The sequence below is a fragment of the Manacus candei genome, unplaced genomic scaffold (genome assembly GCF_025592945.1).
Source record: "Manacus candei isolate 608988 ecotype Guabito, Panama unplaced genomic scaffold, ASM2559294v1 h1tg000046l, whole genome shotgun sequence".
Taxonomy (NCBI): Eukaryota; Metazoa; Chordata; class Aves; order Passeriformes; family Pipridae; genus Manacus; species Manacus candei.
In genome coordinates, this window is record NW_026138094.1 from 13,353,623 (window position 1) to 13,378,920 (window position 25,298).

Genomic DNA, 25,298 nt, shown 5'->3' on the forward strand with positions numbered 1-25,298 from the left:
AGAGCACAAACGTGCACTGCTACAGAAAAGCAGGTGGAGATGTGCCAAGTTACAGCTCCTTAGTTGCTGCCCCTGTAAAGAATGCCCTGCAAGGAAAACTAGAAAATATTTAATGAAAGAGCAAAGATAACACAAGACAATCTGGCAAAGGGTAGAATTTAATATTAATGGCTTTCCTTTAGTCACTGTATTTCCTGTTCCTAACTTAACCCTCTAAAATCAGCAATGGTCAGAGAAGGGCTATAAACTTTTGCACATCTAAAAAGTCTTTCACTGAAAGACCTCAGAGCACTTTGCAAATGTTAGGGACTGCTGAGGGATGGCTTTTCCCTGAGGAAACTGTCCATGTAGCCTATGGGCAGATGCTGCTTTGGCTGCTGAGGCCAAATAGAGAAATTTGGCTTCTGTCCTACTCTGTAAGAACATCTTTCTTCCTTGTCTCCCAGGTTCCTGTCATCACAGGAACCCAAAAACGAGAGAAGCTGGGCTTCCCTTGAATTCAGTGTGAAAAAGTCCCTTCCTCATGGACAGATGGGTGACAGACACACAGCAGTGATGTGACTGGTGTCATTTCAGCCCATCAGCCACTTCAGGATCTCATCCCTGGAGGTTCTCAGAGTTACATGGAGACAGCTCCTGGCTCAGCTCCTGGTGTATCTGAACATCACCATTAAACAACAGCACACTGAACCTTGCTTTGAAAGGGAGCTGGACCTGCCCCACCTCCCCACCCTCCCCTGCCAACTGGTGCTTGCCTGGAGGAGTCCAAAATTAGCCAGAGCAGATAAGAGATGGACAACATCCCACCTCTGAGTCCCGCCGTCCTTCGCTCCGAGGGGATCCTTCTGTGCCACCCACATCTTCCTTCAACCTGGCAGAGTACCTGAATCACTGAGCTGACCTGCCAAGAGAGATTTAGGCTGGAAACATCTCTAGAAAGATGTCTCTCATTAAGAGCAGAGAGCTGGCTGGGGCACAGGGCAGGGAGAGGAGCTTCAGTCATCGCCTGCCTCGCGTGGGCCCTCCGGACGGGCTCCTCTCCTGGAAGATGCTCTGCTTTGCCTGTGTGACTGCTGGCAGAGCTGGCTGAAAGTTTTCCATCAAAACAGTATTTCTGCTTTGCCAGAAGATAGTTTAAAAATTAAGTGGAAAAATTAAGGGAAAAGAGCCTGGGTTTTGGCCGACATTGTTGGTCAAAAAATCCCAAACTTCAGATTTTTTAGCCAAAAATGGAAGTACTTGGGGAAGGCAGGGGAGGAAAGGGAGGTGCCTGGCAAGACTTAGCGATACCCTGAAAAACACCTACAAAAATTTTGACAAATACGAGGATGTTTTCATCAATTTTGTCAATTTTTTTCCATACTTCTGCTTTTAGAACCATCCTATGGGGAGGCTGGAAAGAAGCAAATATGCCTTTTTCCTCCTATACATATGGCTCTGGATACTCCATAGCTTTTGGTTTAAGCACAGGCAGCAATCCCTCAAGAGAGACACGTTAGAAAGACCAGATCTCTCCTAGGAGCTGCCCAAGAGCCTATTACCCAAAAACTGTGATTCTCAGACAGGGACACACAGAGAGCTGGTGCTGCTGTGAGTTTGTACAGCTGATGGAAAGCCTCGATAACCCCTCAGTTGCCTTGCACACAAATAAACCAAGCCATGGGGACAGCCAGGGAACAGGCACTGCCTGTGATGGATGGTGCTGTGCACACAGCTGTTGCAAAACCCTCGTGCTGAACAGCCAAGCAGCAATGTTTTTGCAGAGGGAATGGCACATAAATACCTGGGAACCCACACAAAGCTGTTTTCCATCTTGCTTACACAATAATGTGGTTTTTCTTTTTCCCCCTCTGAAATCGTTTCTTCAGCAAAACATGATTAGGAAAAAAAACCAACCAAACCCAAACCCAAAACTGAGCTGGAATCTTCCTTACCCTCTGGGAAATGTGGCTGTCAGCGTTTCTCGGGCTCAGTGTCACTGCTCCCTCCTCAAGGAATTGCTGGTGATGGGAAGTGATGTGGGGAAGAAGCTGTGAGCCAGTGTCAGGCAGCTCCGGGAGCTGATGATGCCTGAGGAGAGCACAAGCCCAGGACTTCAGCAGGACCCTCCTTCCTCCACACAAACCCGGGCATGAAGCAGAGCTGACAGCCCTGAAGCCAACACAGTGAAGTGGCACAGAAGGTGAATCAGCTCTGTGAGAAAACCAAGACGTGACATGTTGTTATTGAGCAGTGGGGAGCAGGGGAGGTTCGATTTATAGTGATTTCCTAAGGAATTAGACCATGACTCTGGACAGGATTTGTATTTTAAACAACACTTAATTTTTTTTGAAGGACTAATTCAATCTAGATGTGGACTTCATACCTTTTCCTTCATGAGAGCAGCAGCAGGGGAGGTGGGCTCAGAAGTCCTGACGTGTCCTGGCAGGGGCTCCACCTTGCTGACAGCCTGGGCTTGACTCTCATCCCACCACAGCCTGGAGTTACAGTCCCAGCCACTTCCACCACAGGCAGTTCTGGCTCGGAGCCCCCAAAGTGATAAAAGACTTCTTGTGTGATCATCTCAGGAGGGAAGTTCAGTGCCAAACAAAGCTGCAGTCTGGTTGAGTCTTTTTGTCATTAGAGACAAAAGTCAAGGGGAAAAATACAGAGCTGGGGGAAAAAAATGTAAGCTGCAAAATGTTCAAATAATGTTTTTTCCAAGAAAATAAAATAATAAAAAAATCCCAACACAAGAATGGCTCGTCTGGTTTTGTTGGCCAGGCTGTGATTACACTGATCTTGGTGCAACCTGAAGACCCTGTTAGAGGATTCTCCATTTTTCCCCAATCCCTCAGCAGTCTGAGTAGTTTCAGTGCCTGTCTCCAGGAGTGCAGTGACCTTACAGAAAACTGTCAGGGATCTTTCAGCAGCTGCTGGTTTTTTGGGGTGGTGGAGCCAGGCTGTGCAGACTGGTGTGTTACCAGAGCTCTCCTGAGGAAAAATGAACATTTCCCTCCCTGCCAGCCCATGTGCAGAGCAGGGTCCTGGCCAGTTTCTGTAAGGGGCATCTCTGAAGTGATGAGAATTTTACCCTTGGCTACTTTCAGTAACAAAAAATATGTCTGAGGATATAAACCCAGTGGGGAATATCCCTTTCCCATCCCTTCCAGAGCAGTAACCACAGCACAGGCTCACTCACTCACTCCATTCATGCTCATCTCCTGCCTTTTCAGACTCCAGCTGCCAAGAATCCCACTTATCTCCTTTGGGAATTTGCCTTCTACCCCAGACCACCTGCAGTCTCTTCAGGGAAGGACTATTTCTTTGAGCATGGCCTTCCAGCATCCACATGTCAGGATGGAGACTCTTTAGTGCCACTGCACAAATAATACTGAATAATTATAAAAGACCTCAGAACAAAAACCATTCAAAAAGCAACAGAAAGGGGAGTCACCAGACTGCTACAGGAGTATGATGAGGAAAATAGTTTTCTTCAGAGGGCTGAAGGAGGATGTAAAATGCACTTGAGCAGATGAGGGAAGGTATTTTGTTCAGACCCCTGAGGTGGTGAAGTTTCTGGTGGGTGCAAAGGCCTTGACATGACCCAGACAAGTCACACTGGAGGCTCCAGCTCTACCCAGGGGGATGAAAGGATGAAACACCCAAACAGGAGCCACTCAGAGCCAAACCAGAGGAGCTGAGGGAAGCCACAACTCCCAAGAAAGCCCAGCTGCTGCTCTGCAGCCCAGGGCCAAGGTGGACACCCAGCCCAGGCCATGTGGACACAGTGTCTGGGCTGTGGTAACACACAGAGAACTCACAGGCAAGGTCCAGACATCAGCTGCAGGACTCTGCTAACTGGGACAGTCTGTCTGGGTGTCTGGCCACCATTTGGCAGACAGAGCAGATCTGACAAAGTAATAAATGTGGTGCAATGCACCTCCAGGCATCCTTCATGGGGTCTGTCACATCAAAGTGGCATGAAAGGAGACGAGGTGATGCAAGACACGTGGGGGTCAGCTTTGGAGACTCTCTGATCACCTTCAGGGTAGTTACTGCTAAGGGGAATTGGTGGTCCCTCCCCACTTACACAGTCTCTTGTTCAAACTCTCCTTTTATAAACAAACAATTCCTCCCATCTGAAATGAAGATGCTTCAGTCCTGCTTGTCCAGGGCAGTTCTGTTGTCAGGAAGTCTCTCTCCAGGCAGCCTGGCCCATTTCTAAAGAGTGCAAAGACAAGCCAGAGACATGACAAAAAAAAATGTGCACACAGAAAAGAAAACTGATCTTTGTGCATTGGCAGCACTTGAGGAACTCCTGTCTTCTTACTCACCTGCCTCCAAGTCAAGATAACCAGGAGGAAGCTGAAGTGCAAGTGGTTTAGAGAAGTGCAATCAAACGTGTTCAGCACAGGTCCAAGTTCTTGAAGAAGAAATGCTGTTCAGGAGCAGCTCCCACAGCCTGCCTGTTTCTGGGAGCACTGTATTCCTACAGCAGCAGGACAAGTGAGACAAACAACTTGCCAGCAAGGAGGTCACCAGGGCTTCTTTTCTTCCACTGTCAGAAGTGTGAGTGCATTGAATGTGAGCACATCTGGCACAGTTCTCCTCTGCCTGGAACTCCACAGCACATTGGTGTTTGTACTGACACTCCTCAGCAAGAAGAAAACATTCCTTTCCCGATGGAAATGGACCATGTGGTGTTGGGGGAAGCACAAAGGAACATGCAGTTTTCACTCTACCAGCAGAGCAGAGTCCTCCAGCAGCAGCACTCCTGGTGAGCACGGGGCTGATGGCAGGATAAAGTGTTCCATATTGAGCCTTTTGGAAGGAAAGTTCCTCCCAGGGAAAGCAGGGTCCTGCAGCCGAGGCTGCCATGGACACCAGGACTTGCAGGAGAGTGGAGGGAGCAGGTGGAGCTGGTGGAGGCAGAAATGACCTCCAAGGAGCAGAGGAGAGATTATACTTTCCTCCTGGTACTTCTATGCCAGAGCACTGGAGCCATCTGACCCCACCTGCCCTTAGTGATCTTGGCTGAGGTGTCTTAAATAAATAAACCAACTGAACTCACAGGGAAGGGCAATGGCTTGGGTAGGAGGTGGGGATTAGGAATAAGAGAAAAACAGCAAATGGCTACATGCAAAATAGGCAAACTAAGTACATAAGCCTACTGGATTTATAGATGAGATATTGGCACATACCAGGAACATTTCAAGCCAAATGTATGACAGCATTCCTTACACCCCTCCCTCCCATTGCCATATCCCAGCTTAATGTAAAGCCTTTTGGCTTCCAAGGGCTTGGAGCTATGTTTTATTGTTCAAACAGGTCAACAATTGCAATCAGATGTTGACTCCAGGCAATGCACAAACACGATGATCTGTTAATGTACAGCAACACTTGGATGGAGTTCCAGGATTTTTGCTGCTGTGAACAGTTGTGTGTGATGGCAGCAGGGCCTGGTGTCTCCTAAGGCTGCCTCAGAAAACCAGGAAGCTGATCCATGTAGTGCCATGACAAAGAAGCCAGTGTGAGATCAGTAAATGAGCTCCGTTATTAAAGTAAGCAAAGACTCCATTTCTGGAAGTCATTTTGGGAGGACTCTCACACCAACTGTGCTTTGGTTTGTTATAAAAGCACGGAATGGTTTAGGTTGGAAAAGACCTTTAAGATCATCGAGTCCAACCCTTAACCCAGCACTGCCAAGTCACAACTCAACCATATTCCTGAGTCTTTAAGGGTCCTTTAGGAAGATGCTGCTCCCATCTCCAAGAAGTGTCCTTTTAACAAGGATTGAGCTGGACTGGGACACAGACAATGGCATCTTTGGAATGGGAGAGGATCTTAAAGGTGTAGCTTTGTGCAGCTGTCTGCAAAAAACATCATTACCATGCTGGGGGGAAGTTAAACAGCACAAAGATTCCGCCTAGTGCCTACAACAAAGACACCCAAAACACTTGGCACTGGAGTAATTCCATTTATTTCACACCAGGGCAGTGTGCAGCCAGGTTACGGAGAGACCTTCCCAACAGATGGGACACTTTTGCTCCAATATAAATTTCCACATGCTCAGCACTGTTCATTATTAAGTGGTGCCTGTGGAGCTGCTCCCAACAAACACACAGCAAGGTGCTGCACACATGGAGAACCACCTTTCCCAAAAGCACCTCCAAAATGTCCCTCTCCCCAAGCGCAAGCTCCAGCTCAGGCACGCACAGGGATATCCCAAACAGAGCCTGGCCTGCTTTTTCCAGACAGGAATTTTCTACTGTTGTGTCACTGAGCACAGACCTTGCAAGGCATCATTCAGGTATTAACATCCCTGTGCTTTATTTTGCAACCTAACCAGGACAAGACCCATCATTTCCTGATTTGTCAGCACACTGGGAACTCTGAGATGTCAGAATTTTACTGCCACATGACCTTTTACACTGACCACAGCTACTGAAGTTGGCTTAGATTTAACCAAATCCCAGTCTCAGTCCAGTATTAGACAGATGCACAATGTATTTACTTACAGCTTCACTCCTCTCTCTTAATTTTCATGCTGTTTGGTTTGCTTTGTACTTTTGTTTCAAGTTCAGAAACCTTATTAAAGTTGTTATGGAAAAAATAAATTTATTATACAACATACTTAATTTGTTCAAAATTGAATGATCCTCTTTCCTATTTTTTTGTTTTGGCTTTCATTTACAACTGGTTCCATTCAGTTTGACTGTTTTTATCTTTTCTATTTATAACCAGCACCAAGAAGAAAATTACCATGGATACAGTACATATGCAAAGTAGCTAATGGAAAAATATATACATTTCACTCTGTAATGAGAAAACTTACATGATATTATTGCCATGGAGAATATATCCCTGTATTATAATAAAATATCAAGCAATAATCGACTGCTAAGATTCTTTTCCACCAACAAAAAATAGCACCATACATGAGATAGTGAGAATCTACACTCAATAACACAATTGTGCAACTAGAAATGTACAGTACTTTAGTAACAGTACAGAGTATTGTTTACAATATGGAAATACCACCACTGTAATCAAAAGAGCATCAGACTCTTACCAACAACTAAAAAAAAGTATTGTCATAGATACACTGAAACAAACAGCTTTTCTTTTCACCAGAATGTGGTAACTGAGGGCAGAGCAGAGCTGTGAATTCATAGCAAAGCTCCTATAAAATGATACAAAACAGAAGTGCAGGAGTACTGAACAGAGTTAAATTTGTTATTGTTATTTTTCTGGCTATTATAACATGGGAAGGTTGTCACCATTATGATGTAAGAGAATGGAATAAAATGGAGCTGTGTTGTGCCACCAGTTTTTAATTAATGTTGGGGTTTGATTATAAAACATAAAAGGTTGATGCATGCTAATCTGTGAGAGCAAGGGAGGTGGTTTTTTCAGTGCTCAGACAGTCGAAAAAATTCCTTGTAAATTCATGTTTCCTTAGGTAAGACCCAGAACTCGGATCCAAATGTCCTTTGGGTCCAGAACCCAGGAGATGGGGACAGGCCACAGGTCTAACCAGCTTTGTATCCTGCTCTGGACAATGGCCAGAAGTGAATTATTACTGAAAAACAGAACAACTAAAATCCTTCCTTCCCCTATGCACCTCTCCAGGAGCCCACCTTTGCCTAGAGAGGGTGACAGAGCAGCACCAGAAGGAAAATGTTCCCTGCTGTTGAAAAGCACCTTTGATCACCAGTAATGATAAATGCACACGTTATTCTGCCAAGACAGCAGAGAAACCCAATGGCAAATCCTTCACCAGCCCAACCTGAATGTTCCTAATGCCACAAATGTTCAGCACAGGGGTGGCATTTTATTGGGCTGGGCCACTTCATGGGCAAATGTTGCCCATTAAGAGAAAAACAGCAAACTCCAAACTGAGTGAGGGATGTAAAGGGACCCAGAGGTGGCTGTGGTGGCAGGGAGGCAGCAGGGACAGTCCCAGAGTCACTGCAGGCAAAGGGGAAAATACTGCTGTGAATTACCAATATAAACCAGGTCCTCTGGGCTCTGATCTCTTGGAACTTTCTCCTTAGCAGTTCTTCTACCTGCTAATTTGCCCCACTGAACAACACCCCGGTATTGCCTAAATCTTCCCTGTCACCCCTGCCAGCAACATTTTCCACTGATTACTCACTGAGTAGTTACACAACCTCTGTGTTTGGGTGACAGGGTGGGAATAACAGAAAAAGGAGGTCTGATCCTGATTATAAGTCGCCAAAAAAACACCCAGTATAATAAAAACCAAGCTGGAATCATTTCCCTGACAGAGAAAATCATCTGAGGCATTGGAAAGCAGATTTGTTTGAGACAGGCACTCGAGAAAAAAAGGGTGTGCAAAGGTGCCTTTGTGCATCAGGCCAGCCCTGCTGTGCACACACACTCAATTTGCACTAATAAGCAGAAATGCAAATGTGAAGCCCACACTGTGTTAGTCTGTGATGAACATTATCCCCCTCCTGTGCTTGAAAAATTTAGCCCTTAATAAAATGCTAATAATGTATTATTGCAGTGAGGTCCTGGATATGGAAAGGACTGTCATAAGGAGGAAAAAGTTGCTCTAAAGATATGTTTGGTACTAAGAGTCTTTACCCCTCTTTGCACTGAAAAAAAGAGACAACAGCAACAAAGACAACCTGGGGCCAGGTGGGAGCTGCAATCCAGGAGCTGGAGGAGTAGCTGGGCTTGGTTCTGTGCTCAGATCCCAGGAGTAAAACAGTCCCAGGCAGTTCTAGAGCGAGTACAAAGCTGCAATTATCCAAAGGGCTCTGTTCCTGTCAGGAGGAGGGGCTGAAACTTGACCACGGCCCCACTGGCCTCGGACCCTGGCACGGGAAATGATACTTATTGGAGCAAGACGTGATAGGGAGACACTGATCTGTGTGACAAGGGAGGGGACAGACCCTGCCCTGGGCAGAGCTCCTGTTTCAAGCCTCACATCACAGAGAGGAGTTTGGTTTAAAGTGCAGAGACGTGGAGGAGGTACTTGCTGAGTGCTCTGATAGCACCAAACCTGACAGCACCACAACAGCGGGACAGGGAGCATTCCAATCACTGAGGGAATTCCCAGCCCTTACTGAAAGCAATGGAAGTCTGAACCTTAGGGCTTCCAGGAGCTCCAAGTCACACTCTGAATGTCTTGTATCCCTGACCACTTTTGACTCAAAAAGCTACATAACCTCAGCTGTGCTCAAGAGCCCAGAGACAGGAGACACCTGCTGTGCTCCCCACTACATCCTTCTCACAAAGGTTGTTCCAAATCCAGTTTCTGTTCCAATTTTATCCAGTTTCACAGTCCTCATAAAAACCAACAAGTCTCATTATCTGACTGACTTCTAAAAGTTAGAATTAGGCCAAGCAATCCCTCACTGAGCTCTACTGGATGGAATGATTTCTGGCTGAAACGGTTCTTGTTTAAAAAAAACCAACTATCTATGGCTGTTAAAAAGCTTCCATCTCATTAAGCCCAGAGAAAAATTAGGTTTCATAAAAGAAACTCTATTATTCTGGGGGAAAGAGAGAGAGGATTGTTTTTTAAAATTAGAAAGAAAAGCAGTCCCTGTTAGTGGCTCTAAAAATATTACTTGGAACGTTGGATATAATTATACTGAGTTTTCTGTAGGATTTTCAGAGATGTCCATCCTCTGCTATCAGTTTTAAAAAGCTTTTAGAGCAAATCCTCTCTTTAAATTAAGCCTTTCATTTATGCATGTCCCTCCAAGCCCACCCTACAGAGGGATAACTGCTGGGAGTTGAAAACATCAGATGAAAGCCAAGATTAAAAGATTTAGTAATGTCTCTACCTTTGCTGAATTACTTTGCCAGAGGCCTTCCTCCATGGAGGTACCATATGTGATCACTTTGCAACTCTTGTCCTTTCCTTTTTACGGTAGCAAGCCATCCAGTGGCTGGTGATTTAATATATTAAAGTAAAAAGCATTAATGAAAAATGTAAGGATGTCAAAACACTCTAAAAAGATTGGCTCCTTGAGATGACCCTTTCTGGTTGTTGTTTTTCAGGTGGATGAGCAGATGACTTTGGTATCCAGTCTGTAGAGTTGGTTTCAAGTCTCATTGGGTTTGCTTTGGGATCCACCACGTTGTAGCAACTCGTGAAGTTCCAGTACTCAGACCTACTAGTCTGTGATTTACACACCAACAGCTGGAATACTCTAGGAAGTGGCACAGGTTCATTAACTCTTCTGCTGCATCTTGTTTGCATAAAAGTCTCTGCAGGTCTGGCAGCAGCGCTGGTACCACCGCATGTCCTGGCACAGGTTCTTCTCCCGGATCACCCTGCAGTACACTGTCCACTGGTCCCCCGTGCACTTGTAGGTGAGAGCAGCTTTGGGGGAGAAAACAGAGCACAAACTACCAGATTAGCCAGGGAACAGCACGGCAGGTGTGATCAAAACCCCTGCACCTGAGGGAAGAGGGGGCCAACCTCGCTGTCAGCACCGCGGAGCAGAGGATGTTCCTGCTACTGAAGCATCTTGGAAGTGCTTCTTTCCTTCCTTGGACATGCAAACCTCCTTGTGTTTCACCTACTTTGTCTCAGTGACAAACAGGCTGGATGAACAAAATGACTAAAGCATCAGCCCAGATACAAGCCCATGAACTCCTCACAGCCAATGGGAAGCCATGTGATGCAGCTGAATAAATTACACATCTTGTGAGAACATCTGAGACAGACCTGATGATTCTGAGATGAGACTTTATATAATAGAAACTGAGCCACAAACAAGGCTAGGACTAATATTTTAGAGGTCCAAAGTCCTTCAAAAGTTGTGAAGTAAGACAGGAAGCATGTGGAGGCAGTGACATGGCTCAGGTGCCTGAGAGACAGGGTAAACCCCTTGGAATGTATCTTCACTGAGACACAGATGTAAAAGACAGGTGAGGTGACCCCCCACATTTAAATCCTTCTGCAAATGTTACCCAGGATGAGAACCATTCTGGAATGGGGACAAGGCAGCATGGTTTTTGTAGACTACTGGAATTTTTTTCTGTGTAATTTTTTTTTTTTGGTGATGTTTCCATTGCAGAAAACAGAAAATCCTGTTTAAAGATAATCCAATTAGAATTGCTTATAAGTAAGAAGAGCAAAACACTCAATGGTATATCTTTCTGTTAATATCAAATATCATTGTTTCTGGCCCTGGTGATTCCAAGCCTGGTTTAGAAACAAAAGCCTCCTAAATTACTTGCAGATTACTTTCAGCAGGGACTTGAGCCTCCTCAGTCTTCTAAACACGTGAGCGTTTTATTGCTTTGTCCTAAAACGTGAATTAGGATGGATTTCTTGTCTCATCAGTGTATCAAGGGCTTACTTCTCAAATGAAATGTTTTCCTTCCACTATGTTCTTAGTGCTAAAATATTTGGGAAGTACTCTCATATGCTCTTTACCAAAAGGGGTTAGAAGCCCCTCAGTGTGACTGAATTTGCAAGAACGATAGTTCCCATTTTTTTTTAAAAACATCTGGTAAACTTTTGGGAAACAAATTTCAGTTCAGAATCTTCAAGTCCACTCCTAGTTTGAGTGTTATTTAACACTGGACAGCGCTATTAGAAAATAGTTCTCTATTATTTAGCAGCTCTGTGTTTTCAGGTGTGTTAGAGGCTTCTCAGCCTATGAGACCAGCTCAGCTGTGAGGGAGGAGGTTGTTCTTTCTGGTAAGTTCTTACAGCATTGTTTACAACCCACACTCCTGCACCAAAATGTGATGGGAGGCACTGATGTGGCTGTGTCAGTGCAGCTGATTCATTAATTTAGCTTCATCTTACTGGTGATGATGTATGAAATGTAAAGAAACCAACTTGGTTCTCGGAGCTGTGGCTGAACACACAGGGATGAAGTTTGGAAAGATATTATTTTTAGTGTATTTATATTTGTATCCCCTTATAAACTGAGCAAATGTGATGTGGAAAATCATGGGGTTCCCATAAATTTGTATTAACAGAAGCCTTAACAAGTGACATTTTTTAAATCCAGTGTTAAGGTGTTTCAGGAAACAGATAGGTTATCACCATATTCCCACCTCTGTCAGGGACACAGGGGGTGCAGGAAGGGTGAGGAGAAGGACAGTAACAGAAAATCACAGGAAGAGGCTTGATTTGCCTCCCTGGGCAAATCAATTCATCAAACCACATTCACGTGGCAGCAGATGAAAGGAAAAAAAACCCAAACACTGGTGCTCTACCTTACAAGGTCATGTAGTTCCCTTGGGGCACCGATGAATAAATGATCACAGTTCACACTCACAGCACAGGACGAGTGTGGAGGTGTTTGTGATGGAGGAAGGTACACCTGTCAGCTGCCTCACCTCTGTGATCAACCAACCAATCACCCACCGTTTGTGTGCTCCTGGTGCCCTCTCCAGTGCTCTCTACCAAGTGCTCCAGCTTGGGCAAAATCTAAGGCAGGGATTTGGTAAGACACACCCACACTAGACCTTCAGTCTGGAATCTGACTGGGAGTGCCCTCTCCTAATTTCTGGGCAACCTCTGAAGCCCCACTTTCATCACACCGGGCTTTGCCTGGCCCTTCCCAGGCGGCACCTTCCCCCCGAGACCCCGACTCACCGAGCCTGGGCGAGGTGATGGTGTTGACGTTGATCCTCTCGTTGCAGACCTCCTGGTGGCACTGCCTGTAGGCTGCTGGCTTGGACAGCACCGGGCACTCGCTGCCGTGGCGCCCCGTGACCTTGTGCATGCACTGCACCACCCGGGACTGCAGCCCCTTCCCGCAGGTGGAGGAGCACTGCGGGAGAGAGGACACTGAGACCGGGCAGAGGGTTCCAGATCTTGCACACCACAGAAGTCACTGCCAGAGCTGAGTGTGCAGCAGACCAGCAGCTCACTGTGGTGCTGGGGACTCAACAACAGGGTCATGGTGTCAGCCAGGGACCTTCATACGGCTGCCGGGTTTGTCCAGAAGGATTCTGCACCTTCACGGGGAGCTCTGAGCAGAGGGACTCTGCTGGCACAGGGAAGGAAGTTGTTGTCTTTCTGTCTGGACTGTCTCTGACTGTCCCTGTGGATGCCCATGATTCAAGCAGGCAGAAATGCAATTCCCTGCACTGGCCATGAAGAGGCAAAGCTGGAAAATGTACACTGCTTAATTATGGACCAGCAGCTTCCGCCTCCCTCTCCATGAGGGACAGAGTGGTTGTCTTGGTTTAAAATTCCTCTCCAAGACTTGGATGGTGTAACAAGGCTTCCTCCACAGACATGATGACCACGGCCAGGCACTGCTATAAGATAAATCCAGGATTACAGCAGAGGCTGGCAGCTCCTGCATGCCCAGACCTCTGAGAAGCTCTGCTCCACATAGAGAGAGAACACATCAGGTATTCCAGCATTCCCTCTCATCTGTCCCTGCTAACTGTCTGGCACTTGTCTGTCCTCCTGGGAGCAATTGCAAACTGCACTCACGAGTTCTGGCTGCCATTAGCCAGGAGGCCCAGGCTGTTTATATGCTCTCTTTGTTGTCCTACAATGGGAGTCCCTCCCTCTCCCTCCCTCTTCCTCTGGCTCAGTCATTTGTGATTTACAATGTCCTACTTGCACGCTGCTCAGTTTTAATAAAGCAAACACAGGGAGCACAGGGAGGTGCACCAGCTGGAGTTAATAAAAGAACCTTGTATTTAACATAAAGAAACAATGGGTTGCAGGACTTGGGTAAGATTCCTGTTTCTGCTAAAGCCACACACAAACAAATGATGGGGGAGAGGAGGAGGTGAGGGAACACTCGGGAGGTATCAATAGGATAATGTAAAAAAGATCATTTTTTTTCTGTCCTCTGCTGTTTCTGACCAAAGTCAAGACACTGGAGCTTTCTCCCAGAAAAACATCATCACCTCAGAGTGGTAATTCTCAAAAGGAGAATGCCAAACATTGAGGAGGCTCAGAAGATGAGCAGCACTGAGGCTGGACTGAAGTCCAAGTACAAAGGATGTGTGTGCAGTGTGGATGTTGTAAGACTGGCATCCAAGGGTAAAACACATGGATGTGTGCAGGCCTCTTCTCCCATCCATGAGGTGAGTACAGCAAGGATGTGGTCATTTTGTTCTGGAAATATCACAAGAAAACCCTGCTGCTTCTTAAAGACCATCTGATATAGCAGGAAAGCTTTGCTCTTCCTCTGATTTTCTCCTTTAGTCACTCACATTAATGACAGTTTATTAAACACATTTCTTATATTTGGTGAACTCACCAAGTTTGTATTTGCCCTTCTCTTAAATTTCCCCCATGCTCCACTGCTCTTTACTCCTATTTTTTTTCTCCCAGTGCCTTTCTCTAGGACTGAATTTCTCCATTTGGAACAATCTCTGGCTCAGACCCCTTGTGGACTTTGCCATTGAGTCATCCTGGGGTGCAGCTTTACCTCCATGTTTCCAGCAATGCAGCCCCCTCCAGGACCTGGAACTTTTGTATTCTGAAGGCAGCTGTTGTGCTATATTAAAATTCTACATGTATTTTGGAACTTATTTTTTAAAAAAATAAATAATTGTGGGGGTTTTCTGTTTACAATCTTCTTATTTCAGTTTAGGGTCAACTAGTTAGACAGATACTACTGCACTTCGATTTTCAGATGTTGGATTTACATAGAAGTTTAGTCACTGTCTATTAATACCTCAACAATAGTTATGGATTTAGGATTATGCTGAATGAACCCTTCTCTTCCATTCCCTACAGTGAGCTGTTCCAAAAAGCAATTGTTAAAGTCCCTTATTGAAATCCCCTTCGTAACTTGAGCTTCTGCAGTGAGATCTGGGCAGTTCCTCAGTTTTGGGTGTCCCTCTGCTCTTCCCCAGCACCGTGTGCCCTCAGTGACTTCCACCAGCCTGGAATCCAGCCAGGCATGGCCACTGGATTTAAAGTGAACAGTTTTTATCCTGAGAAATGCAACTGTTAGGCCCTTCCACATCACTGGTCAAATACAACCTCTAATCCTCAGGATTTCAATGGCACTTTTACTCTTCTCAGTGCTTTACTAACCTTAATCCTCCCCAAACTCTTTGCAAGGGGAGCGAGTTGTACATCCATTTTACAAACAGAAAAGCTGTTACCACACAGGCATAAAACATCCCAGGCCATGGGGTTCCTTCACATGACTGGAACACAGTGAGTCTGAAACCTCTCTCTTTGCCTTGTAAGCACTCCCTGTGCTTACAAATGCTCTTAACAGAGGGGGACGGGGGGGGGACGGGGGGGGGGAAAGAAGAAAAAAAAAAAGAAAGAAAACAGCATTTTTCTCATCAGGTGAATCAGGTTTTCAAATACCAACATACAAACACTCACCCACCTTTGTCTGTGTTCCTGTCTCTGCATTTGTTAACCAGCAAGGAGGGCAACCAATGAAACCTTTTTCCACAGACACTGCCAACTCCAGTCCTCAGACAAATAACAGCAGAGTTTTTGCCTGGAGCAGTTTTATTCCTTCTCCTGGGAGACTGGGATCATCACCTATGCTATGCAATTAGTTTTTCACAGCCAGGAAGACAGATTTTAACATCTTTCTTGAACTCTTTAGGGCTTGGCAGCTAAAGGAAGGTTGGACATCTGGCTTATTTTAAGACGAAATTTTCAACTCTACTTGGATAGTCTCTTTCCCAGGAATTTCAATAGGAAATAGGAATAGATACAAAATACATACAAAGGGGGAATTCTTACTCATGCTGCACTATGAAAAGAGGACATCATTATAAGAGGCATAAAAATCAAACTCCACCTGAACAGCAAATTCCCATAAATACCTTCCCTCCTCCTCTGGACAGCTAAAGGTATTGCTACAGGCTCTCTGTTCCCAAATGTTTATGGAGCAAGCAAGCAAATCCACAGAACAATTTTCAGCACTGGATTCTCTAGGGAAAACCCATCAGCAAGCTGCCTCCTCTGGGAAGCTGGGACTTGGACAAGGGGTTGAACAGAGGTGACAAAAAGAAAAGTGGATTTTCCCTTCCTCCAGGCACTGCCAGTGCTGTCCCTGTCAGGAAAATGCACATGCAGAATTCATGGAGTTTAACCATAATGCCCTAAACTGACAATACAGCCATTGTAAAGTGGAAATCTACCCCCATGCAAAGATCAAAGGATTGGTCAGCACTGTAAAATAGAGAGGGTTAATGAACAGTTACAAAAAAATGGACCTAATGAGAGCCCCTGTAACTCCCAGTTCAAACTCGGCCTGAGAAGGCAAAAGGAAGACAAAAATGCCTCAATTCACATTCTTTGGCAGCAACATGCAAGCCAGTGGGGATATCCAGAAGGAAATAAACTCACAAATTGTCAAGGCAGCAGCTGCATTCATCAGCTTAAAGAAGATTTACTCACTGAAAAACTCCAACCTAAAGAGCAAGCTCTGATTTTTCGGCTGGAATGCTATTTCCACCTTAGGATACTGATCTGAAAGCTTGCAACCTACCAAAGGTGCTGACAGATGTCTAATTGCTTTGAAAGCAAATGCCTCAGGAGAATATTAGGTATTAAAATAGAATGAATTTACAGTAAGTGCTGAGATCTGTCAGGGCCTTCATCAACTCCTGATCTACAAAAGACAGACAGAGAGGGCAATAAGAATGTATGAAGCCAGGGTAGAGCTCAGGAACACATGAGAGAGACCAGTCCAAAGAATCCCTGTGTTGAGGCTCAGAGGGGACAGAAGAGGTACAGATTTCCCACCTCAGGCTGTGATCCCTTCAGGACAGGCCGCGATCCCCTCAGGACTGAGTGGGATCAGGAATCATTGCTCATGCCTTAGCTGAGGGCTGCTGGTGAGGCAGGGATACACTCAGACCACACATCACCTTTAAAATGTCACTTTTCTAACCTCTAAGGGACAGATGCTACTCTTTTTTTGTAAGAGACTTGCTTTTTCCAGCAGAAGGGCACAGCAGCCCTTCAGCCAACCCCGAGCACACTCCAGTGTTTAGAAGGCTGATCTCCTGGAGGGAGACACAGTTCAGGATGACACTCACAGCTAAGCTGTAGGCAAGATGTTTTTTTCTTTAAATTCATCACTCTGCAGCCATCTGATGTTCAAAGATACTGGTTTGCCCCCAGTTTGCTGTAAGTTGCTGAAGCCAAGGATAACACTGTGGCTAAAGCTCCAATACTGAGCGATCCAGTCACGCTTTACTGACTTCAGAGTTCAACTATTTCGAGGCGTTAGGACAGGGCAGAGTGTTTTTTCCCTCAGGGGTCTTATTTCTTGCCTCTATGAAAGTCAGAAAGAAAGCAAGACAAGTTCCTATCAATAACATTCTAACCCAGCATCTGAGATGAATGACAAAAGGTCTGCAATTGCTCCATTCCCGAGACCTTAACAATACGCATAAGTGTGTTTTGAAAGCCAGTGCTCCACACACCTTCACATCAGGCTTTTTATGAGTATCACTAATTTAAAACTCCACAGTTCTAGCTGAAAAGCAGTGTGCAATATGCTTTCATAAACACCAGGTCAACTTTCACCACGGCATCATGCTAAAGAAAGAAATATCTGCCTTTTCACTGATAAGATCTAATTAGCCCGAAGGAAACTGTAAGCTGTTTTTCAAGCTTCCTTGTTCTTTTATTTTTTTTTTCCCTTTCTTTTTTCTTCTTTTTGAACCCCAGATCTGTAAAAGAACATATCTGGTCTTGCTTACAACAAGCTTTCATTTGGAAACTTCTGTGAAATGACTGATTTGTTTAATTTAGCCATGGAAAAAAAAAAGCAGCATACCCTTCTGACTCAGTATGGGAAGAAACAATAAATTGTGGCAGCAAATGCTCGTGGCTGATGTCACAGTATCTTAGCAGGAAAAGGGAGAAGCAATTTTTGCAAACTGCCTACAGCTGTGCTTTCAAACTGCTCGATCCTGAGACCTGACCAGCGCATCCAGCTTGTCTCAGTGCACAGCTCAGCTCGACTCTGCCATTCTGAAAAGTTCCACTGTGTCCAGAGAGTTCAGAGATGAAGGGCTGAACACATGAATATTCTGAGTAGTGACAGTGTCCCCAAGTACTCCTGCAATGGAGCCCAGGTGGATGCTGATGAGGAAATGTCATTTTATCCAGTTTAGAACTCAGGCAGAACTTACTTCTCACAGGGTTTCAAAGTGGATTTCAAGAGCAGGATGAAGCAGAGCTGTGAAATGATGCAGTACTGCCCACAGGGTACCACAGACACCTGTAGCACATGTGCAATGTTTGGATCTGGGGAAGGTACAAAGTGGAAATACTCCAGAGCTTATTCCACCTGAAAAACTGCAAGGAACTGATGGTGAAAAACACCCAGTGTAAAAGGTATAATGAAGCTCATTTTAGTCTACCCAGACAGTAATGGACAGCCATGTAACCCTGGGATCACAGAACTCAGGCCAGGCTGGATGCTTCAGGATTCCCCCTGTCCCACAGCAGCATGTGCTGCTTGTGCTGAGCAAGGCTTTTAGGGGCTACCTGAGCTCTAGTCCCACCCTGAGTCCTGCCCCAGATGTGAGCCTGAAAGAGTATCTTGGGAGCCAAAGCTCCATTGAATGCATTATTAGTTATTATTAGTTATTCATCAGTTAATGATCAATGCTACCTCAATGCAATTTATTAAAAAAAGTAATTAAACCAAGGATTCCTTCAGGATTATTTAACTTCAGCAAGAGGCTGCTCATCTCTGCCACCCCAGTCCTGCCTGAGCATTCTCCAGACATGGAGCTACTCAGCTTTGACATGTTGCTAATTAACACAGCATTTCATCTCTCTGCAGAGTCAACCAAGAGACCACCAGCAGACTGATACTAATTGCTCCTTAAAGGTGTTCTGGAAGACTGTCACCTTAATGCCTCAGTAGTCATTACAAATCTCAGAAGGCTATTGGAAAGACTGCAAAATTACAGCAGTCCCTGCTAATAATATATATGGTGTGCTGTAAGGATTCAAGAGGAAAATCCTCTCCATATATGTATTACAAACTTAAAATGCTGAATTACTACTGCTCATATTTTTAAAAACATGGTCCCAGACACTGTAACATCTCAGAGTAACTCAGAGAAAATGACTGCCAATACGTTTGAACAGGCTTGTCTTTCACTCTTTCTTCTTTTCACCATTAAAAGAAAAGAGTAAAATAGTCACAATGGAATTTCATTTCCAATCCACTGATCTTGGTGTGGAGGCTTTAACTCTCCATCAAAAAAATGCACTTAATGGACCAGGCTTTTAAATAAAAATATCAAAAAAAGAGAAGTTACTCTTCCAGTTAACAGGATCACTGGAGGCTGCACTGGAATATGAGACAGTAACACTGAGGCAGAACGTGCTCCACTTCAAACAAAACACTGATTGATCTAGTCTTTTTGTAGCACATTCTCCTTTACTAAGGAACCTTCAAAATAATTTGTACTATGGATGTTCCCAGAAACTCCAGCAGGGATGAGCTGTGCAGTTTGTTGTGCAATGGAGGAGCAGTCACTGGCTTCTGGAGCCAACAGTGCCCAGGGGAATGACACAGCTAGCACTGCAGTTGGCACCTCTTCCCTTTCCATGCCTGGCTTTCCAACTAGAGCTGCACTGACTGGGGCTGGCTGTTGACCAAGCCTAGACCAAGCTCAACCTTGCTCTGGTGCCATTATGCAATGTTTACACCTCTGATCAGAGCTGAAGACATGCCACAGATGTGGGGACAGAGAATCAAAGAGCAAAAGGGGTGGGATTCATCTCACTGATGAATTGTGCAAATTAAAGTCCTTGGCTGATATAACCAACTTTGGGCCATTTGTCCCCATCTCCTGTGGTGAGGGGTGTTTTGAGATCAGCTGTTGGCAACACAGGCTGTGGTTGCACATCAGTGACCATGTGCCAGAGGAACAAACCACAGGGAGCCACAGTTCAGAGCAGTCCATGGGGCAGGACTTAAGATTTAGGACACACTGATGCTCTGGCTCCTGGTCATGTCCAGAACCACAGAAGCAGAGGGTTTGAATCCTAAAGCTTGCTGGGTCCTCTCCTGTCACATCCAGTTCTATCACCTTCTGGAGAACAACTGATGTGCCCCAGTGAGGCCTGGAGACAACCTCCCAGTGGTGCTGAATGCACACAAATCATGGAGCTGTTTGCTGGGGCAGAGTGGCAGGGAAGGGTCTGTCAGCTCTGCTGTGCCACTGCAGTTTGAAGCCTCCATTCCTCCTGCACAGTTTTCTCTCGATTCAACAAGAAAAATTATTTTCTCCAAGGTAGAAGATGAACTTAGTTATGACCTTTACGAAGAATTAACAAGTTGTCCATGGTTTATCATAAACAGATGTTGGGTCAAGCCATGAATTTGTAATGAATGTTAGAACAAAGGGCAGTTTTGCTTCTATATTTATAACAGCTTTGAATACACCTCACAAACCACAGCTGTCCTTGATTTACTCTTCTTATCATGTAATGGGAATTAATCATTAAAAGTGAGGCATATAGAGGATTTTGTTGATGTTCCCAATCATTTGGAGCTTGGAAAATATGCCTTCCTGGCACTGGAAGATTGTAGAGTATTTTTGGAAAAAAAACAAACTCCAACCCCAACATGTTTTCTGGTGCACTGCAAGGCTGGGGGTTTATCTCTCAGAGAATAAGACCTACTGTAATCCTGCCAGAACAATTAATTTGCAATTACAAATCCTTGTTACCACCCACTGTGATGAATGACTGCTGATCTCCTGTATGAAACACCTCAAGGTCTGGCACAAAGCCAGTATTTTTCTTATAGGAAATGAGGTTTTTTTTCCCTCTCCCTATTGTTAATATTCTCTTGGGATGAAAATCCATAGCCAGGATTTCATAGGCTCAGCAAAATACTGTAAAGGAATTGGCAACTACTGATGCTCAGGGAGGACAGGTGGCTATAGGTGGTTTTTCAAATGTGCTTTATCACTACTGACATTATTTGGCAACAAGAATATTGTTTAATGTAGCACTTTGCCAAGCTGATCCTCACTAGTGCTGTCCAGTTTCTGGAGTGTACAACTTTTCTGAATGCAGTGAAAGTTGTGCCAGGGGGTTATAAAAGATGTAAAGTGGCAGAAAAAAGATTTCTCCTCCGCTTTCTCTCCCAGTTGAAGCCCAGTTTGACGTGTCACGTATTTATTTTCACCTCAGAGCACGAATCTGGGATGGTTCCTACCCAAAGATTTTGCACAGTCCATCAGGTCAGATCCTGCTCTGCGTGGCACGGGCACAAGCCTGTGCTAACTTAAGTGCCTGAATTAATCTGGATTTACACTAATGCAAGAGAGACTGATATCTGACCCACTGTGCTGAGTGAGATCCTTGGCTTGTGGCCAGTGGGTTGCAGAGAAGAATGAAAGACAGTTACCCTGGATTTACATTGGGTTATCTGAGATTAATACAGGCCTAGTATTTACAGAGCACCTACTGTAACTGCAAAGAAAAAATATGGCAAAGCCAACATGCTACAAGGCTCCTATGTGTCTTTCTTCTTCTAAAAATCTTTTCATTGGGCTAGGTAATATAATAGGTTAATGAGTTAAATTGTTGCCTGAGGGACAGAAGTTGCATGTTAAACTTCCACCCACAGAGCAGAAAATGCCCCTTGTGAAAGTCAGTGCTAATGATGGAGTTTATAAATCCACCTTCCTTGATATAATACCAGTTTAAAGCAGAACAGTAAAAAAAATATAACTGGGAACCCTGAACCATTCTGTGCCCTTGGCTCCAAATACAGCACTGCAGTCACAGGGCAGAATTGGAGTATGTCGAGGTATGCAAAATACTGAGGCAATTAAGTGAAACTGGAAATGAAGAAAAGTCCACAAAAATCTCATGGAGAATTGCTCTTGCTATATAATCTTGCCCCTCAATTATACCCTAGAAAGAGTCCAAAGGCCAGCTGGAGGAAAGGCACTCAAAAAATACAGCCTTGGCCTGTACTTCTGCACGTGAGTGCCTTCACAGAATCATAAAGGTTGGAAAAGACCTTCAAGATCAAGTCCAGCCTTTGGCAGAACATCACCCATGGCAGTGAGTGCCACGTTAACTTGATTTTTTAACACTTCCAAGGGTGATGACTCCACCACTTCCCTGGGGAGCCTGTTCCAACTGAAGAAAATTTTCCCAATGTCCAACCTGAACCTCCCTTGGTGCAACTTGAGGCCGTTTCCCCTTGTCCTGTCACCAGTTGCCCGGGAGAAGAGCCCGACCCCACCTCCACACAACCTCCTTTCAGGTGGCTGTAGAGAGAGTAAGGTCTGCCCTGAGCCTTCTGTTCCCTGCTACATCACTGCAGGACCTGAAGGGGAGAGAGCTGAGGACAGAGGGGGAGTGCTGGGTAGCCAAAAAGCAGCCCCTGGTGCTGTTCACCTTCAAGCACCACAGATCTGTCACCACCACAGGTAGGTAAAACTCCATCTCCCCCCCAGCAGGCCAGCAGCGCATCCCACATCACGTGGGACACGTTCTCCATGACTCCAGTGCCAAGTCTGACTCCTGCAACTGCTCCTGCCAGCTCAGCCTGGAGAAGGGGAGTGGTGCAGCCCTGGGCTGCGAGTCCTGCTCAGCTTCCCAGAGAGCCACACACACATAAAGACACACTCTGTTCACAGGCTGCCTGCATTCCTCCCAGGAATGTAATCCTCGACATAAAGTTTGTCAGCAAAAATATAATTCATCATGAAAGAATGAACTACTGTCTTGCTAAAGCATCAAGAGGCACATTTTCAGCAGTCTGGGAGGCTGAGGCAAGTGTTGGGAAACCGAGCAACCTGTGTTTGTTCTTTTGACCAGCACAACTACAACAGAAATGCAAAAATGCTTCCAGCACTAGAATATTTAACAGCTCAGATTTCAAACAAGGAGGAACTATTTCAAAGTAGAATGAGTGTACAGAGATGTTTGTTTCTTTAGCTGAATGCAAACTGGATGTGGAATTTCCTCTTGGAAGAAAGGACTGAATGGGAGATGGCTTGGACTCCCTTTTCCATATTGCATCATATATAAAAAAGGATGATATAATGAATTGCAATTCTAAAGAATCCGGGCAACAATAAAAGAATCATTTCAGGTTAACACCTTCTGTGGGTCTTTCTATTTCATTCATAGACTGGGGGTCAGAAACAGTTTATTTATGAAACTTATAATACCAGGGCTGAGTTAAATATTAAAAATAATAATTATATCCCTTTAAGACAAGAGGTTTAAAAGAGAAGTGTCAGCCATGTAGAGAAGATGTGGAGGTTCTCAGTAACAGAACAACTCTCTGTCTTCAGAATTACAGTACAGCCTGTTAATCTCAAGCACTGGGCTAACAAAGACATTTAAATTAAGTTTACAGACCTGGCCTTACGTGTTTGCAAAGCAAAGGAGATATATCAGTTCCTTGTGCAACACCTGAAATATGCTGCAAATACATTGGGAATATACAAACATGACAGCCAGGACTGCTTCCTGAACCTGCTCAGTGAGCTCCAAAAGCTTTCCACAGCTACAGTACACAGTAAGGACCATCTGCAAATAAACCTGACAGAAAATAGAATAAAATTCCTCTCCCTTAGAGCATGGGCAGTGGCTGCAGAGCCATTGCTAAGGCCAGTGGACAAGGTTTGGGCTGGTGGGTGCAGGTTTCAGACCTGCACGGCCCTGCCTCCTGCCCTCACCTCCTCTACACAGGGTCTGAGAACATAAAACAACTCATCTGGCACAGGTTTGGAGCTTTTACTGCTGCCCATCTGCTGAATGCAACAGGATCCAGGACCTTATACAGGATAACCATATCCACTGCTGTCAGAAGTGAGTTATTTATACAGGGCTGGGAGCTGTCCTCTCACACACAGAGTCCATGTGTTCTACAAAACAACCACTACCAATATAAAAATAACACTCTGTCACTACCACCCAAACAGCCTGTTCTGTTTACAAGTTGTATCTGGACTTGAGTTTTTAAATGAGCTTTTGCCTCTTTCTTACATGACTTCCCGGCATCTTCAAAGGATCTTGGTTTGGGAAATTAAGGATCAGAGGCCAAATCACCAGGCAAGATGTTTGCACACAAAGCATCAAAGCCCATTATTTTAATCTGTGATAATTACCACTGTTAGCTAAATCTTGCTTCCCTGATGATTCTTAACAATAAATAACAAATGCACAAGAAAATTAATTGCACAAAGTTGTTGCTTGTTCTGAGATCAATTTGTATTAATGGAAAAAGTTTCCATCTTAGTCAGCACAAAGCTTCCTCACAGTGATTTTTACAGAACTGGGAACAAATGTTTTACAGTGGAATTTTGCCCTGGAAGGATGAATTTTAAAGAGTTCACTATAATCTAACTGCTACAGACTTCGTGTTTCTCCTTAAAGGAGGAGTTGTTTTAAGCTGGAGTTGCTGATAGCTGTAAAGTCCCCCTAAGTCCAAGCCCTGCATTAAAGCTTCTGGATCCTCATGATGAAAATCCTCCTCTCAGGATTTGTGAAGAATTGAATTCCACACCAAACATTTCAGCTATCTGTGTTTCTGGAACAATAAATTCTCTTCTAAGAACTGTCCCTTCCCATACCCTTGTCTAGCAATCCAGTGGTGCCTTTTTTTACCCTTCTACTCAGAGAATAAGAATCTAATTGTGTGACCTAAGTGTCCAGTCAGAATTAACCAATATGTCTAGAATTTTAAATGCTCATTATAAACCAAATCCAAGTCCAAGAACATCCTGCTGGACTCACACAGGGTGAAATTCCTGGGAAGCAGAGCACTGGCACAAACTCTCTGCAGACAGGAGGAGGACACGTATGCAGCACATAAGTTTTTTGTGCCCTCGTGCACAGGGAAGATCCTGACCCTGAGTTAAGAATCACAAATAACAAGTGATTTTGCACTGAACCTGCCCTCCTCACATGCAGACATTAAATCTATCAACAACACTATTTACTGTGAGCAATGTACAACTGCAGCCTTCCCAGCAGTGAGCCAGGGTCTTTATCAGATTGGAACTATTCACACAATGCTGAACTATGAATCCATGTTATCAGTGAATACACAGTTATTTCATATTCCTCCCTACAAAGAGAATCTGGGGCAATTTGGCATGCCAAAACTTTTTAAAACTCCACAAATAAATAACTAAATAAATAATGTTATTTCACCTGTTAACACGTGGGGACTGTTTGTTTTGGTCAGCTTGCATGGACTCTGAGTGCCAGGTTATGAATAAAATAATGTTCAATACACTAAACATCTTGTGATACAAATTCCTGGCTCAGCATAAATACAGACACTTTGTATGTGGCAGGTTCCTCCTGCATTCTCCAGCACTGACACCATTATATCCAT

The 25,298-nt window shown here is 44.7% G+C and overlaps 1 protein-coding gene across 1 annotated transcript in view; it reads right to left on the reverse strand.

The window, feature by feature from the left end:
- Positions 1-5,787: 5,787 nt before the first annotated feature.
- The window catches only part of ADAMTS17 (ADAM metallopeptidase with thrombospondin type 1 motif 17), a 164,362-nt gene continuing 144,851 nt past the window's right edge, over positions 5,788-25,298 (reverse strand). Inside the window, exons 22-23 of the mRNA XM_051796783.1 lie at positions 12,587-12,764; positions 5,788-10,348 (exon numbers count right to left, since the gene is read on the reverse strand). Of these exons, the coding sequence (XP_051652743.1) occupies positions 10,197-10,348; positions 12,587-12,764 (330 nt within the window). The 3' untranslated portion in view covers positions 5,788-10,196. The remainder of the gene's footprint in view (positions 10,349-12,586; positions 12,765-25,298) is intronic.